Source organism: Lemur catta, chromosome 3, assembly GCF_020740605.2.
Source record: "Lemur catta isolate mLemCat1 chromosome 3, mLemCat1.pri, whole genome shotgun sequence".
Classification (NCBI taxonomy): Eukaryota; Metazoa; Chordata; class Mammalia; order Primates; family Lemuridae; genus Lemur; species Lemur catta.
Window position 1 is genome coordinate 116,483,600 of NC_059130.1, and position 16,659 is coordinate 116,500,258.

At 53.8% G+C, this 16,659-nt stretch overlaps 1 protein-coding gene and 1 long non-coding RNA gene across 2 annotated transcripts in view; one reads left to right on the forward strand and one right to left on the reverse strand.

Moving 5' to 3' along the window:
- Nucleotides 1-4,006: 4,006 nt before the first annotated feature.
- LOC123635968 (kazrin) lies at nt 4,007-12,362 on the reverse strand. Its single transcript, XM_045548674.1, has 5 exons — nt 12,112-12,362; nt 10,453-10,554; nt 10,122-10,288; nt 6,354-6,468; nt 4,007-4,351 (listed from the first exon to the last, which is right to left on the reverse strand). Exons 1-5 carry the CDS (start codon nt 12,229-12,231, stop codon nt 4,187-4,189), a joined length of 669 nt encoding a protein of 222 aa, XP_045404630.1. The 5' UTR covers nt 12,232-12,362; the 3' UTR covers nt 4,007-4,186.
- LOC123635969 overlaps nt 6,289-16,659 on the forward strand; it is a 33,538-nt gene continuing 23,167 nt past the window's right edge. Inside the window, exon 1 of the long non-coding RNA XR_006734261.1 lies at nt 6,289-6,331. This is a non-coding gene — a long non-coding RNA (uncharacterized LOC123635969). The remainder of the gene's footprint in view (nt 6,332-16,659) is intronic.

Here is a 16,659-nt window from a genome sequence, read left to right on the forward strand (position 1 = left end):
CTCCAAGGACAGGCCCTGGCACCCAGAGGGTTCAAGACAGACAGTGTTTGCGGCTGGCTTCTAGAAACCGGCTGTCCCAGGCCTGACTCTCAGTGTCTTCTGACTCTTCTTGCCTCTCCCTCGCTCAGTGCACCCTCCCCGAATGCTCTCCCCTGCCTGACATCGGTGACGGGGCAGGGAGCCAGGCTGGGTCCCCGTCCCAGGAGAAGCACAGAGTCTGGTCTGGGAAGGTGAGAGTCCGTCAGGGCCATGTGGATACCTGGGTGGAGCCCACACGCCAGCCCCCACCTCGTGTGATGAGGGCTTTGCTAGGAAGGCCCGTCTCTCTGCTGTGACAACCTGTGGTCCCTGGACCAGCCGCACCACTTCAGCGCTTGTTACAGATGCTAATCTCAGGCCTGACCCCAGACTTCCCAGTTCAGCTCCTGCATTCCAAGGTTACCTCTCCTACCGGGTGATTTACGTGCATGTGAAAGTCTGAGGGCACCGTGCTAGGATGCCCTCGAGATCTATTCTAGCAATGGGAGGAGTGACACAAAGGGACGGGTGACTTGTCCCATGTTCCCCTCCTGTCTGCAGGTTCCTGAGACAGAAGGCACTGCCTTGTCAGGGACTTTTCTGGCAGGAAAGAGTGCAGGCACCTGAACTGCGGTTTGAGTGGTTGCCCCGCTGAGTCCTGCGCTGGGGTCGAGTCCCTGCCCCATGACTTCCTAGCTTTGTGGAGCTGGGCAAGCCCCTTGGCCTTTGCAGTCTTAATTTCTCCATTGTCAAGTCTGTGAAATGGGTTCACAATCCCCCCTCTCAAAGAGGCTGCTGGGAAAACTCAATGAGAAAACACACAGAAAAAAGTTACCGCAATGAAGCGCTGTGCAGTAGTATTTATTGTTACAGTGTTAAAATTCGCTCTCGGGAAGACTTTCGAGGCAGCGGCCGGGAACATCGTCTTTGCTTACAGACAGCTCCTTTCCTTCATAGCCACACACCCCCCTTGCGCACCAGGGCCCGGGAGATGCTCCGCACCAGACAGGCAGCGGTGACAGCGCGAGACCCGGGAGCTGCCATTGCCCACAGGGCTTCTTTTCCAGAAAAGGCAGAGCAGATGTGACAGCACAGACGTGTAGGCTTCAGTGGGACCGGGACGCTAGGCCTGAGCTCGGGTGTCCTTCTCCCAGGTGAGAGGGTCTCCTGGGTGTCCCTGCTGTGAACGCCGAAGCCGTGTCTTGCCAAATCTTCCCGCTCTGCCAAGACCGAGCCCTGTCCAGTCACCTCAAGCTTTTGGGTCCCTGTTTGGAGGCCCCCCAGCAGGCCGGGCAGCGTAGGGACTCCCTGCCCTCTGCTTCCTCTGGCCAGCATGTCGCGTGGTTTCTCCCTGCCTCCTGCAGCCTGGGCTCTGCTAACAGCAACACCGACAGACTTCCAGGAGGAAGGCCGGGCTCAGCCAAGGACAAGGGGCCTTGCAGAGGCACCTGGGGGCAGAAAGCTGACAGTCAGCTGAGCAGGTGCCTTCTGCTGGCTCTGGCCCCTGGCTTCCGGGAGGAACATGGGCTATCTTTCCCGACCCTGCTGCTCCCCAGCCCCTGGGACCACAGCCTCCCTCCCCTTTTCAAAGGACCAGCAGCTGTGGACACAGGCCACAGCAATGTCCAGAGAAGCACATCCATGTTGTCCCCAGGCCCACATGCCAAGCCACCCTTTAGGGACCAAGACCACAGCTCAGGCTGTCTGGGCAGGATGTGGCAGGTCGCCATCTGGCAGCCTTTGTCAGTCGGCTCCCAGAGTCTCTGCCAAGTCTCCACCCTCCACTCTTCCTGCCCTCCCTCCACGCGGAGTTGACGTTTCAGACTTTTCCTGCAGACGGAGCTCAGCCTATGTGCCCCCGTGGAGGTTGTTCATTTAACCACCGCCCCATCCTCGTGTTGGAAACTGCTCCACGTCTTTGCCAAGCTGCCAGAGGTGGGGAGCCTCGTGCACGAGACAGGGCTGTGACGGCGTCGTGTGGACCAAAAGGTGCACTCGAGGCTACCCGTGTTGCCCCAGGCCTGCTGGCCTCGTGCTGCGAATGCTTTGGACGATGAATGCCATCTCTGCCAGGGATCCCCAAATGTCCCCAACAGGATTGAGTCTGGGAACAATGCAAGTGTCGTTGCTGACAGCTTGGCTGCACACTGGTTTCAAATTATCAGATCTGCATTCAGGCGTCCTCTGCCATTCTCACTCGCCCTGCGGGAAGAAGTGCCTGCCTGGGCACCTGCCTTTGCTGCCTCTCAAGAGGCAGATTCCAGGGTCCCAGGTCACCCACCCTGGATGTGGCTAGGGAGTGACCGGTGGCACCATGTTAGAGGAGGTCTCCCCTCTCCTCTCTGAGCCGTGGGCTTTGCAGCTTGTGAATGAGGCTGAATGTCGTCGAGATACAGGGGTTTGAACCCCAACAGAGCCAAGCCCCAGGGAGTCGCACCTTGAGGCCTGGAATCAGAAATGTGTCTTTAGGAGGCCAAACACCCACCTGTCCACCAGCGAGGCATTTGGTGTCAGGTAGCAAGAAAGGCTGTGCTTACGTTAAGGTTAGAGAGAAAACCACAGTTTGCAGCATCAGGGAGGAGTAATTCCCAAGTTCATCAGTGTTCGGCTTTTCCCACGAGGGGAAGCAATTTGCTGGGTTGAAGAACACGTGCTCTGATGGTTCTCAGAGGCTGACACCTGCTGCGGATCTTGGATTCAAACCTCTCATTGACTCCTGGTGCAAATGGCCTCAAAGGCGGTCGAGCATCATGGTTCCAACAAATGATAGGCTTTGATAACAGACGTGTAAGTAGAACCCCAACACGTCTGTCCTTCCCTAATCGTCACTCAGCGAAGTCATAAGGTCAATGAAGTCAGGCCTGAATGCTCGAGTCAAACTGGTTTTCAAGGCTGTGCTCATGGGCTTGATTTTTTTGTTGAGCCCTGTTGGGGGCTCTTGGTGAGTCTGAGCATTAAACACTCCCTGTCTTCCTTTCGCACGTTGCTCCAGCCGACATGGACTTGGAGAGAACTAGTCCAGCGTCAGTCCTGTGTTGTAAATGGGAAATTAGACACCCATAACTTCCCATTGTCTCCTGAGAGGTTACAAAGTGTGTTACGGACATTAGCAAGTGTTAGTCCTCACAACGTCCCTGGGAGGGAACCAGTATTATAGATGAAGACATTGAGGCACAGAGAGGTGAGGCCACTGGGGAGAAGCCACACAGCAAGACAATGGTGGGTCAAGAAAAGGGGCAAGGGTTCTCTCCACCGACACCGTGGAGTTTGCATCTCAGGATGTTGGTGAGCACACCTGTGTTTCAGGTGACAGGGACATCACCACAAAGATTGTTGGGTTAATGATGACAAGCATTCCCCTGCCCCAGATCCCAAATCCATTGCCACCCTCCTTACGGTTGTCACTGACTGAACTCAGTCACCCTGGATCTTGCCGTCACATATCTTTCATGCTGGTGACAGGATACCTGCATTTCCTGGGGATGTTGCCACTAAGCCCCACCCCTGCCTGGCTCACTCACCGGCCCCCCACTCGGTCTAGCCACTCCTGGGCAGATGGGCACACAGCTTTTCAACACGTCCACCCCCACGTGACACGGAGCTCTTAAGGTAGAAGGAACGACCAGTGTTTGTTTTGCAGTCTCCCAAGAGACATTTGGCGACCCAAGTTCTCAGCCAAGGGGGCTGCAGACGAGACCGCCTCGGCCTGCCATCCCGCACCTGCGCTGCCTGCCGCTGGCACTGCTAATGTGCTGGGCTCCGTGGTGTCGGGTGGGAGTCCCACCCGCTCCTCCTGGGAGGGTGTTTGGGGGAACCGTGGGCCTCCTTCCACCTTGACAGCTCAGGTCAGGGCTGCGGGCACCGCGTGGACTGCTCATCAGCTGGCTGTTACTCCAAGGTGGAGCCTGTGCATCCTGGATTGTGGAGGGGCTGGGCACTGTGACGTGTCCTCCGGGCCAGTCTCCTTGGGTTGAGTGGGAAAGCCCACGGCCCACCCAAGACAGGCAGGCTGGGTCTTCTCTCTCCGGGGCACTCCCCATCTGACACTGCAGCAGTCTGCTGGGATTCCGCCCAGGAGCAGGGGAACCCTCAGCCTGAGGTCGCTATGTACAGTGGGGACGGCACCTGGGCCATCTGGCCGCTCTTCCTGCCGGGAGCCATGGGTTCCTCACACGTTGGTGACCTCCAGGCTGCTGTAGCCTTCCAGACGGCACTGCTCGAGCCCACCCTGGGGGTCATCGTCTCCGCAATCTTCGTTTTGAAGAGAGCCATAGTCATCATGGAAATCGGGGTCTTTGCTGCTGAAGCCCCTTCCTATCTTCCCCAGGGGCAGCTGAGAAGACAAGAACATGACCAAAGGACAAGAAGAAGAGAAACAAGAATTAAATGTTTTCAGATCTGGGAAATGTCTCCAATTCGAATTGCTCTGTGTCCTTGAGTAATTCACTTAACCTCTCTGTGCTCCTCCTAGTAGTAATAATAGTCAGTGCTCAGGGAGACCGAGAGGAGATTGTGAATTACCATTTGGAGAGAGTTTTGTGTTCCCAACTGGAAGGATTCGATTGGTTGCCAAGCGTGAGGACAAAGACTGTCAGTCTGATTATTCACAAAAGTCTTCTTCCTCCCTCTTTGGTGGGAGGAGAGTTGCGGAAGAGTGTACAGGACAATATTTGTGGGAACGTCTGAGCAGGAGCATGCGGTCTGACTGCATACCCAGGGCAAGAAGGAATATTCTAGCACTGCCTAGTGGGGCAGAAAACTTACAGACCCAGGTTCAGATTCCTGTTTTGTCACTTCGGAGCTGTGTGATCTCAGACAAGTCACCTCCCCTCTCTGAGTCTGTTTTCTCAGCTGCAAAATGGGAATAGTAATTTCTACCTCCCAGAATTGTGCAGAGTAGAAATCCCATCTGCAAAGCACACAGCAGGGTGCCGGCACAGAGCAGGTACTTGGTGAATAGTAGCTATTATTATCACGCACAGTGGGCCCTCAAACATTTCTCTCTTATTTTGTACGTTTCTATATTATAGCAGTCATGACAGTGCTTTGTAACTATTTACTTCACTTCCTTTCTTTCTAGGTGAGTGTTTCCCAAACTTTTCTTTTTATTATTGCCTCCCAAGGAGACGTTTTAGACAGTTTTTTCCCAATTGTACCCCTATCATGCAATTTTAATACCACAGATATCATGTGCACCTGTTTATACATATCTGTGCTTTTACATAAAAAGAGTAAGTTTTTTTTTTTGCCACCTCCCCCCACCCCAAACTTTCACTCCTTTGGGGGCGCTATCACTCCCAATGAGAAAGCATGTTCTAGAATGGGGAATTTTTTTTTTTTTTTTTTTTTGAGACAGAGTCTCACTCTGTTGCCTGGGCTAGAGTGCCGTGGCGTCAGCCTCACTCACAGTAACCTCAAACTCCTGGGCTCAAGCAATCCTCCTGCCTCAGCCTCCCAAGTAGCTGGGACTACAGGCATGTGCCACCATGCCCAGCTAATTTTTCTATATATATTTTTAGCTGTCTATATAATTTTTTTCTATTTTTAGTAGAGACGGGGTCTCACTATTGCTCAGGCTGGTCTCGAACTCCTGAGCTCAAACGATCCGCCCGCCTCGGCTTCCCAGAGTGCTAGGATTACAGGCGTGAGCCACCGCTCCCGGCCATAGAATGGGGAATTTTAAGGGTAAGGGTGGCAGTTTGTTCATGTTCATGAGTGAATGGGGATCACTCATTCTTCAAATGGGAGGATTTGGGATCATCCAGTTCTGCCACCCGCGTCTGCACGTCTCCATTTAGGAGCCTGTGTCACTCGGAATCTGTGCGATCGGGCCCACATTGCACGTGTTTTCATCCTGTTTTGTCGGAGTCACCAGGGGTTCATCTCTGCTGTTGCTCGGGTCATTGGTGTTTTAAATCTAAGTCGGTAGGTCTCAGAGTCTGGGCTGCACCGGAACCCTCTGGGCAGGCTGCCGACCACGGGTTCCACCGCGCCCCAGAGACCTTCTGTTTCCGGAGGCCGGAGTGGGTCCCAGAATTTGGACATCAAGCAATAGTGTCAGGTGGTTCTGACGCAGGCACGTGAGACCTGTGCTTCAAGATACGGTGCACTACACTAAGCCTCGTGGGAGCCTTTGTCACCAGGACTGAAGCATCACGTAGGTCTCTTGAAGGGCATCCTTCCTGGACGCACCTGTGACCCGGCCTGACTCTACCTTCCCACAGGTCAATGCAGGAGCCACAGACACGCAGCAGGGAGGGGCCACCCAGCCCAGAGGACAAAGAGATCTTTCCCAGGTGTGCAGGATGCACAGGTGAGTGCATGGAGCGACTTACCCGGCCGGCCTTATACTTGAGACCACTGCTGTTCTCCTCCTTCCCCGCCCGGGTGGCGCTGGAGGCTCTCCCAGGGGGCGTTCCGAAGCGCTCAGCCTCCCGGATGCCTGTGGAGCTGCGGAGATACCCATTTTGAGTCAGCAGGGGAGGCTTAGTCAACTGCGCACACGCACACACTCACACTGGTGGCAGTGACTGACTGAGCACCTCCTAGTGCCATCACTGTGCTCAGCACTTTATAAATGTCATCCTCACCACACATCGCGGGGTGGAAACTGCCAGCTCTGTGTTACAGATGAGGAAAGGGAAGCACAGAGACATTAAGCAATTTGCCCAAGATCACACAGCTGTAAGTGGCACAGCTAAGATCTGCACCCGGGTCTTTGAGACTCCAAAGTCCCGCTCTTAACTCCTCAGGGTGCTGCCAACCGCACTACGAGAGGGAAGGCTTGATGGAGAGTCCCCAGATCCTACCTATTTAGATGTGATCTGGGAAGCATCAGGAGAGTCTCCCCTGCTCTTGAAACCTGTGTCCCCTGCCTGCCTTGCTGCCTGAAGTTGCCCCCGTGACACCCTTCTTTGTGCAAAAGCATGGAAGGCTTCCGCTAGAATAGAATTTGGCAAACTACAGCCTGGGGGCGAAATGCAGCCGGCTGCCTGATTTTGTAAATAAAGTTTTATTGGCACTCAGCCACGCCCCTTCGTTTACGTGTTGTCTATGGCTGCTTTCTTGCTCTAAGGACAGAGTTGTATACTTTCAACAGAGATCCTAAGGCTCCGAAATCTCAACATATTTGCTATCTGGCATTTTACAGAAAAAGTTTGCCAAGCCCAGTGTGAGCACATCAGTGCTGTGGATAAAGAAACTGAGGCTCCTTGTAGGGTACAGAGTTGGGGCAAGAGCCGGGAGTCGCCACAGAGGTGGACTTGTTAAGAGAAGGAACCATCTAACATCTTTTAAGCTGTTTCAGAGACGTTCTGCTTCTTCTGGGGCAAACTTTGCTGAGAAGGTTCAAAGGAGGGGAGGGCAGTGTGCCGGAGACAGCACTGACTGAGTGAATGGCAACTCGACCTAAGTCCTCAAACCCACGGGTGCCAGGGGCTTCCACGTCGCAGGGAGGCCGTGTCTGTGGCGGGTCAGGAAATAAGGTCTTCATGAGGACTACCCTCGCTCACCCACTGAGATGAAATTCCCAGGTCCAGTGGGGAAGCAGCTCTAATTGCAGAAGCCACAAAAGCTCAGGCAGCCAGCTCTGCTTGCTCTCTTGCAAGGGCATTGATCTCCCTGACTCATGGAACATTAGCAGTCAAATGAATTCGGAGACCCCAGGGTCCCTTCTCTTATTTCCACTGAAAAAGAGATGGAAGTCCAAAGAGGATGGGTGTCTTGTCCAAGGATATATAAGACACCTAGTAGCAGGGATGGAAATTGAACTTGGGACTCTAGGACCAAGATCTAGACCAAGGTCTTCCTACCTGGGAATTTAGGGTAGGGCTGTGGTTGCAACTGTGGGCTCTACATCAGTGGGCTGGCCCAATCCCTTGGCGATTGTATCACCTGGGCTGTGTGCCCTGCAGAGTGGGGTTGATTGAACAGAATTTCTCTCCTGATGTCATTGCAAGGATTAAATGACAAAATACTTATAAAATGCTGAGAAGTGGCTAATGTAGCAAGAGTAATTGCTATGATTGTATTAAATATCTTACTGTGACCAACAAAGCCTTTGAGGGCACAGACCCGGCTTGAGTCCCTGCTCAGCTCTTCCCTCGATGAGTTCTTGTGTGAGCTGATCACCTTGCTGGGCCTTGGTTTCCCCATCTGGCTACGATGGAGCCCAGTAAGCAGCTCTGGTCTTAACAAACTATCCCCTAAACGGAAAGTGGCTGCCTTCATGGTGTAGACAAAGGAGCAGGGATGGCCCTGGCCACCACTATGCGAAAGTATCTTCCCTTCTTGTAATTTGCACAGTGGCTGAAATCCCCTCCTTGGTTACTCCTTTGGATTAAACCCCAGGAAAACACAAAGCTCCAGGGAATAGGCCGAGCATAAAACTAAGGTCTTTGGAAGCTTGAATTGGCTTATTACTTATTTCTAGCCGCTTGGACCTTGAGGAAATGGAACATCAGAAGGATAAGTTTTGATGAGGGAAAGTTCTGGAGAACGAAGCATCTCACTGGAACCTCCTGAGTCAGAAAGGGCATTTCAGGCACAGAAGAGGCTCTGAGGCACAGGAAGGAGGGCGGAGGGTGGGGATCAGCCTGTGCCAGCTGGGCTGGCCCGAGGGTTGAGTCTCTTGCTCCCCAAGGCCCCATGTGGTTTGCGGGTTCAGCGCTCAGGCCTGAGTCAGGGAGCCCCAGACTCAAATCTGGGCTCTGTCAACAAAATCAGCAAACCTTTATCTAGGCTAATCAAAAAAACAAAACAAAACAAAACAAAAAAAAAAAAAAAAAAAGAAGAGCAAAATCTCAAATTCAGATTACTGAAACCAGGAATGAGAGAGGGGTTATTACTACCAACTTTATAGAAATGAGAATGATTATGAGAGAATAATTAAATGATGAGCTGTATGTCACCAAATTAGCTAACCTAGATGAAATAGACAAATTCCTAGACAGTTATAAACTACTGAAACTGACTCAAGAAGAAACAGAAAAGTTGAATAGACCTCTAATAAGTAAAGAGATTGAATTAGTAATCAAAAAGCTTCCCACAAAGAAAAGCCTAGTCCAGATGGCTTCACTGGTGCATGCTACCAGATGTTTCAAGAATAATGAACACCAATCCTCTGCAAATTCTTCTAAAAAACAAAAGAGGAGGGAACACTTCCCAACTCATTCTGTGAAGCCAGTATTACCCTGATATCAAAGCCAGACAAAAACATCACAAGAAAAGAAAACTATAGACCAATAACCTCCTTATAAATAGAGCTGCAAAAATTTTCAACAAAATACCAGCAAACCTAATCCAGTAACATATAAAAAGAATTAATTATACACCATGACCAAGTGGGATTTATCCCAGGAATGCAAGGTTGGTTTGACATATGAATATCAGTCAATGTAATAAGCCCTACTAATAGAATGAAAGACGAATCTGCGCTCTGCCACTTACTAGCTGTGTAGCTTGGGCACATAGCTTGGTCCCTGTGAACAAGTTTCTCTGTCTGTAAAGGAGGGGTGGTGATACTGATCTCTTGGCATTGTCAGGAGGATGGAATTAGATAGTGCAGCTAGCAAGAGCTCAATAAATGATCATCTAACCCCAAGTGGGTCATTTCAAGGACAGAGCCTGCTGGGAAGGGGCCTGGTTTATCTGTCCAGGTGTCCACTCTCTGGTCACTTTTCAGATGAGGATACAGGGCAGGTGGGCTCACCTGGGTCATCAGCATCATTAATATGCCCTTCCTGCCTCCAAACTTGGTCCCCACAGTTGTCCTGCCTGGACTGGCCATCTTAACCTCTAGGCCCGTGCAGATCCTCCTGACTCAAACCACTCTCATATGGCCTGTCCCAACACACTCACTGGATGCTCCTGAACACCCAGGTGGCTTTGGATTTAACACACAACTTTATTCAAGACCTGACTGCTCCCCTACCTCTGTCTAGTCTATGACCTTCAGGCAAAAGCACTTTGCTTCTCTGAGTCTCAGTTTCCTGGTCTGCACAAGGAGACTTCTGTGGTGCAAGGAACAAGTGGGGTCCCACAGGTGACGGGCCAAGATGAGCCGTACCCAGCAGCCATGCCGCCTGGGGCCAGCCCATACTCACGTGGCCGGGTGGAAGATGGCGCTCATCTCCTCCGCCAGGTGTCTCCGGAGGATGTGCTTCCCACTGGGAATGCCCAGGGCAGTGGCCATGGCCTCGGCATTGAACGTGGGTTCCAGCACCAGCACGGCGCCATGGACGCCGCTGTTGGTCAGGTTGTCTGCGTATTCCTGGGGACGAAGGCATGAGGCTAGTTGGCCTGATCGGGCCACAATGCTTGCCAGGCCTGGGCAAAGACGCCTCAGTTCACACAGAAGGGTTATTGATTTATGTACAAATTTGCCTGGGGTTTGCACACGCCCCAGAGGCACCCCCACGCCGCCATCACACTCACTTTCAGGTCGATGTCTCGCACCCATTTGAGCACCCGCTGGTTGGTCCAGACCACGGGGTCAATGTTCTGGGTCTCACAGCGGGCCCGGCGCTCCTGCAGTGCCTGTGGGGAGACAGTGGGTCCATTGGGGGACCAGGGGCACCTGGAGGTCCCCGAGGGAGTGGGGGCCCTTCTTGCACGTTACTGCCTCTTTTGTCAGACTGGGGCTGTGTCCTTGTCCCCTTCCTGTTCCCAGTGCTGATGAGGACGGTGTTGCCATCCTCACTGTATCAACAGGCAGCTCTGACTGCCCAGAGCCACATAGCAGCACGTCCTAGAGTCAGAATGAAAACCCGCATGTGGCGAGCTCTAAGTCCTCTCTCTTACCACTGCCGTGTCTCAGACGTCCCCACGTCCCACACAGGACTGAGCCCAGTGCCACCCACACAGTAGGTGCATCACAAATGCTTTTCAGTGGGGGTTTGAGGAGGGGGAGGAAGGGCTGGCGGCCCCTGTTCTGTCCCTCTGCTCCCAACCATGAATTGCTTGTGCTCTGAGGTCGCCCTAAGAAAGGTCAACTGGGTAGACTCAGCCCCATGAGGCCCAGTGGCTCAGGGGCCCTCCCTGGGAATGTCAGGAGGCCCTGGGGACTGAAGCAAGTGCCCTGCGCTCTCTGGCCTGACAGGGTGCAGAATCAAGGGGCACTCAGCACCCAAAGTTGCGAACATGACCACAGGCCCCTGGTGACTTCTCCAGCACTTCCTTTCACTGCCTCCTCCCCACACCTGCCACCCTACCCATCAGGACTCTCAGTTCCTCTGCTGCCACAGATCCATCCTCTGGACCTTTGCCACGCTGTCCCCTCTGCTGGGCTGTTTTCCCCTCTTATTTTCCACTGATCCCTGCAATTCCTCCTTCAGGTCTCAGTTTGGCTGTCACTATCCCTGGGGGTCGCCCCTGATCCCTGGAGGCTTCTTTTCTGTATTTTCATAAAACCCTGGGCTTCCCTTGTTGGGACAGTTTCCCACAGTATTGTCACCACCAGCTTCTTTGTGATTCTTCCTGAGAAGCAGTGAGCTCTCAGAGGACAAGGGCTCCCATTTCCCCAAAACTGGGCACAGGGCCTGGCCCATGCCCAGTATGTGGCTGTTGGAAGGAGGGAGGGAGGGATGGATGATGGTTGCACAGACAGTTGGATGGATGGATGAACAAGTGGATAGATGGATGACAGACAGATGGATGGATGTGCAGATGGATGGATGGATGAGAGGGTAAAGGATGGACAGATGGGTAGATGGATGAACAAGCAGATGGATGGATGACAGACAGATGGATGGATCAGTACATGGATGGATAGGTAATGGATGGACAGATGGATAGATGGATGAACAAGCAGATGGATAGATGGCAGATGGATGGATGGATGGGTGGGTGATGGATGGACAGATGGATAGATGGATGAACAAGCAGATGGATGGATGGCAGATGGATGGACATACAGATGGATGGATGGATGGATGGATGAATGGATGGGTCATGGACAGACAGATAGATAGATGAACAAGCAGATGGGTGGATGGGTGACTGGATGGACAGATGAACAGATGGGTGGACGGTTAGATGGACAGGCAGCAGATGCCAGAGGGGAAAGGAGGGCTGTGAAAGGGCCCTGGTCCTCACCTCCCTGCTGAAGTTCACTTGGTGCAGCAGCTCAATCCCCAGGAGGATGCTGACCTGGTGGAACTTCTTGGACACATTCAGGTGCTTCTCCAGGTCCCGCTTCATCAGGGAGTTCAGCATCCGCCCGTCAACCAGGTGGTTTTGGAAGGCCTGGGAGTACTGGGACAGGCCGATGTCATTCAGCCAAGCCTTCGCCACCCAGTGATGGTCCAGGTCGGCAGCTTTGGACAGGCTGGTGAGAAGATGCGGCCAGAGAGGGGGTGGGGGGAAGTGTCAGAAACAGGGACAGGCAGGAATGGCAGCAGAGATGGGGAAACAACGGAGTGGGGGAGGACCAAGAAAGCCACAGAGCCAGACAGAGACAGGGTGGAGCGGAGAGAGAGAGAGGAAGGCAGACAGAAGAGCGCAGCAGAGATGGCGAGAGGTGGATGGGTGGGGAGGGACAGAGAAAGGCCCAAAGAACAGACAGGATCCACAGAAAGTCAGACGGAGGGAACAGGAAAAGGGAAGAGACCACATTCAGAGACTGAGCACGCACAGGGACAGAGCAGAAGGGCCACGCAGGAGACAGCAACTCTGGGGACCCCACCCCGCCTGCCTAAGCCCCCCTCACTTCTACAAGGGCCTCGACAGCATCCTGGGACCCACAAGGCCTGGGCCCGGCCCGCCCGATCAGCACGTCCTCCCTAGTAGTGCTCTCTGGTGCGTTTTCCTGTTTGGAGAATATTATGAAAAGTGACGGTGGTCACCGTCACAGTGTCCACTCACGGTGTGCCAGGCACATCCTAATCCTTGGGAGCACTGTGTGAAGAAGGCGCTGCCATCCTCCCTCTACAAAGGGGAAGTTCCGACTTTGCCCAGAGCCACAGAGTGGCACGTCTGGGAGTCGGAATTAAAGCCCACTTGGCACATTCCGAGTCCTGTCTCTCACCACCGCACCGCATGTCTCGGCCTTCCCTAGTCCCACACGGGACAGAGCCCAGAGCCACGCACACAGCAGGTGCACCACGCGCGCTTTTCAAAGGGGTCAAGTGTGGCTGTGCCTGCCAGGGTGGGCCTGGCACTGTCACTCCTCTGCTGGCCACGCGGTGGCAGCCTCGCAGAAGGCAGGAGGTGCGCGTGCCACCCACAGAGGGACTCCGTAGCATGAGGAGCTGCTGCCAGCTAAGTGGGAGCCGCGGGGGGCCACCAAGGGATCGTTAAGTGAAAGGGAAAATGGTGGGCTTGCGAAGCAGCACCGCCCTCCGCCCCGGGTGGCAGCCAGAGGTAGCTGATCACCCCGCCTTCCTGCTGGCGCCTAGATGGCCCTTCACCGTCCTTCCTTGCTGGCAGGATCCCTGCAGAGCGTCCCCTGGCAGCTGCTGCCAGATGATGGGCACATCTTCCCTCCCGACCCCTCCCCTCCTTCTCCAGCCCCAGCTCTCCCGTCTCCAGGGCTCTGGGCAGCATCCCTAAGTGACCTCTCCCAAATTCACCTCTCTTCTCTTCTGACCTTTCCTCTCCAGCCTCCTGGCTACCATGGGATCTCTCATTCAAGGCCCAGCCCCTGCCCCAGCTGTTCCCCTCCTGCACTGTCACTGTCACCCAGCTCCCAAGCCGGCAGCCCGTCCTCACCTGCCCCACTGCCCTGCCTGGTTCTTCTGGTCAGTGTGACCTCTGTCCCCTTCTCTCCTCTCCTGGAACTTCGACCACCTCTGGCCTGGGTTCCTGCGGCTGCCTCTGACTGCCCCCCCTCACACTCGCCCCTTCCAGTCCACACTCCCTGCGGCCACCAGAAGGTCCTTTAAAAATGCTGGACACCCTCCCTGGCTTCCTTTTCCAGGAGTAAAGTCCAAAGTCCCTGGAGTGGCCTACAAGAGCCACCCACACTGGCCCTGACCTACCCCCCCACACACACCAGGCTCCTGGGGGCGTTTCCGGGGGACACTGAGCCTCCACCCCTCCCTGGCCCCAGCCTCAGCCCTCTGGTCCCTTTGTCCGCTCTCCCCTCTCTCTGATGCGCTGTGTCAAGTCGCTCCCCCAGCCCGCTCTGTTTCTAGTGATTTCCTTCAATGCACCTGTCACACATTGAATTTTAACATTCATTGATTTGTCCACTAGATTATTTTCTCTCTTCCCCGCCCGACTGTACACGCTCTGTCAGGACAGGGACTGCGCTCACTGCCGAATCGTCAGCACAGGGCTGCACACAGTGGACACTGACTGAATACTTGCTGGAAGAACAGCTAAGAGAAGGCTGGGTTCCCTCTCGGCCTCCCAGCCTCTGGTCTCCAGGCCTGTTCTCCACCCCACCCCACGCCACCCTCGTCACCTGCCTAACTCCTGCAGACTCCGCGGAGACGTCTGGTCTCCCAGAAGCCTTCTAGGACTTTGTACTGGGTCAGGGGATCTTCTCTGTGCCCAAAGCCCCTGGGAGTCCCCATCCCAGCCCCAGTCACACTGTGGGTCATTGCTGCTCCTGTGGCCAGCTGCCTCCCTGGACCGTCAGCTCCTGGAGGGCAGCGCCGGGTGTGGCTAATCTATAAAGCCCAGGCCCCCCACGCCCAGGCTCAGAGTTAATGTTCTACAGCATGTGTTCCATAGTCGAATGCGTGATGACAGAGCAGGGCTCAGGGGAGGCCCTGAACTGGAAGCTTCTGGCCTAAGACAAGCTCCCTTCTAGGATGCAAAGGTCCTGGGGTAGACCCCGTCCCAGCCCTTCGAAGGCCAGCCCCACCCTCGTCACAGAGGGACCCTTCCGAGGCGCCAGCCCTCACTGATTTCTCTCTCGGGTGCAAGCTGGAGCTCACAGCCCTCCGAATGAGGTGGTGTTGGGCCAGGGCTGGCACTGATGGGAAACAGAATGGGCTCCTCTCCCGACCAAAGCCTGGGATTTTGTTCAGCAAATCACAGATGCAACAAGATGAGGGGTGGAGGGTTTAACCTGCCCCAGAGAGGCTCGTTCACAGTCAGCACTATGCGTCCGCCCGCTGACAGCTAATATGCTCCTGCCCTTCAACGTCGTTCTCTTTTCATTAATGTCGTCCCCATGGGGCCTCTGACTTTCCCAGCTGCTAGTCTGAGCTATTGATTGTAAGAGCCCAAGCTGAATAAAACGGCAGGGCTGTAAAAGCCATTCAGACGTCTTATAAAATTTCTCACCACCCCTCCCCAAACTCAGCCAGATTAGACCCTGAAGTCTGAGAACAGGTGTAGCATTTAGCAATTACCTGGGTCATACACAACACAGACAATGGGAGGCTGTGCTGGCTCTGTCACTCTTAGCCCTGCAACCTGGAGCCCCTGGGCCCCGCTTTTCTCATCTGTAAAATGGGAGTAACCACACTTGCCTCGTGGAGTTGCAAGGACTGGGATACACTGGGTGTTCCAGAAAGAACAGTAGCAGGAGCCATTTCTGTTCTTGTTGTTTGATACAAAGTGACACGGGATAGTGGAAAAGGCCATTGACTTTGAAGTCAGATGTTTTGACATGTGGCTTCAGGGACATTATTTACCTGCACCTCACTTTCTCCATCTTTAAAATATGAGAAAGGGTGTCTATCCGGAATTGGTGTCATGAGGATTAAATAAAATCGTGTCCATGCGATGACGATTAGTTGGCAAGGGATTGGTGAGTTTCACTGTCACTACTTTGTAGATAAGGGGAACCAGGCCCAGAGAGGGCGCTGTCACGCCCATGGTCACACAGGATGTTGCATTTGAAAATGTTCTTGAAGAGGAACTCACGTGAGGTTCTCACCCTAGAGTCCATGGACCGCTGAAAGTGGGTGGGTCCGAGGGTCCCACAATGCTAAGTTGTAAAGTTTTGTATATTTCTTTTGGGGAAAGTATCGGAAGCTTTTATTAGATTCTTAAAGGGACTATGATCCCCAAAAGTTTAAAAATCACTGTCCTACTTTACTTCCACTTCCCAGGTGAGAAAACTGAGTCCCAGAGAGGGCAATGTCGCATGGCAAGTTAGAGGCAGGCCAGATTTCTGCAGGGAATAGGAAACTCAAAACAAGGTCTCTGCCTTCTGCAGGAAGCCCTGGGAGGTGTCTAATGTTGGGGCTCCATAATCCCTGGAACCGTTCTGCTTACGGCTCTCGGAATCTTTCAAAACCCGTTCACATCTAGCTGCACATTTGAATCCACCCCTTTCTGGGGCACTGTAGACTCTTGGTTCCTGGAGGTTTTCAGGGTCAGCCACTGTTGTGGGCTAAGTATTTGCACCCCCCCCCAATTCATGTGCTAAAATCCTAACCCCCACTGTGGTGGTTTTTGGAGCTGGGTCTCTATTTCTCTTTCTGCCATATGCGGAAACAGCAAGAAGGCGGCCTTCTGCCAGCCAGGGAGCGAGCCCTCACCAGAACGCAGCTATGCCAGCACCTGATCTCGACTTCCAGCCTCCAGAACTGTGAGAAATGAGTTTCTGTTGTCTAAGCCACCCAGTTGGTGGTATTTCGTTATGGCAGCCCAAGCAGACTAAGCCACATTTGAGGGCAGCTTGAGCAGTGGCCTGGACTCCCCAAATTTGTAAGAGGCGTAGCAGGCAGCCCCACCCTGTTC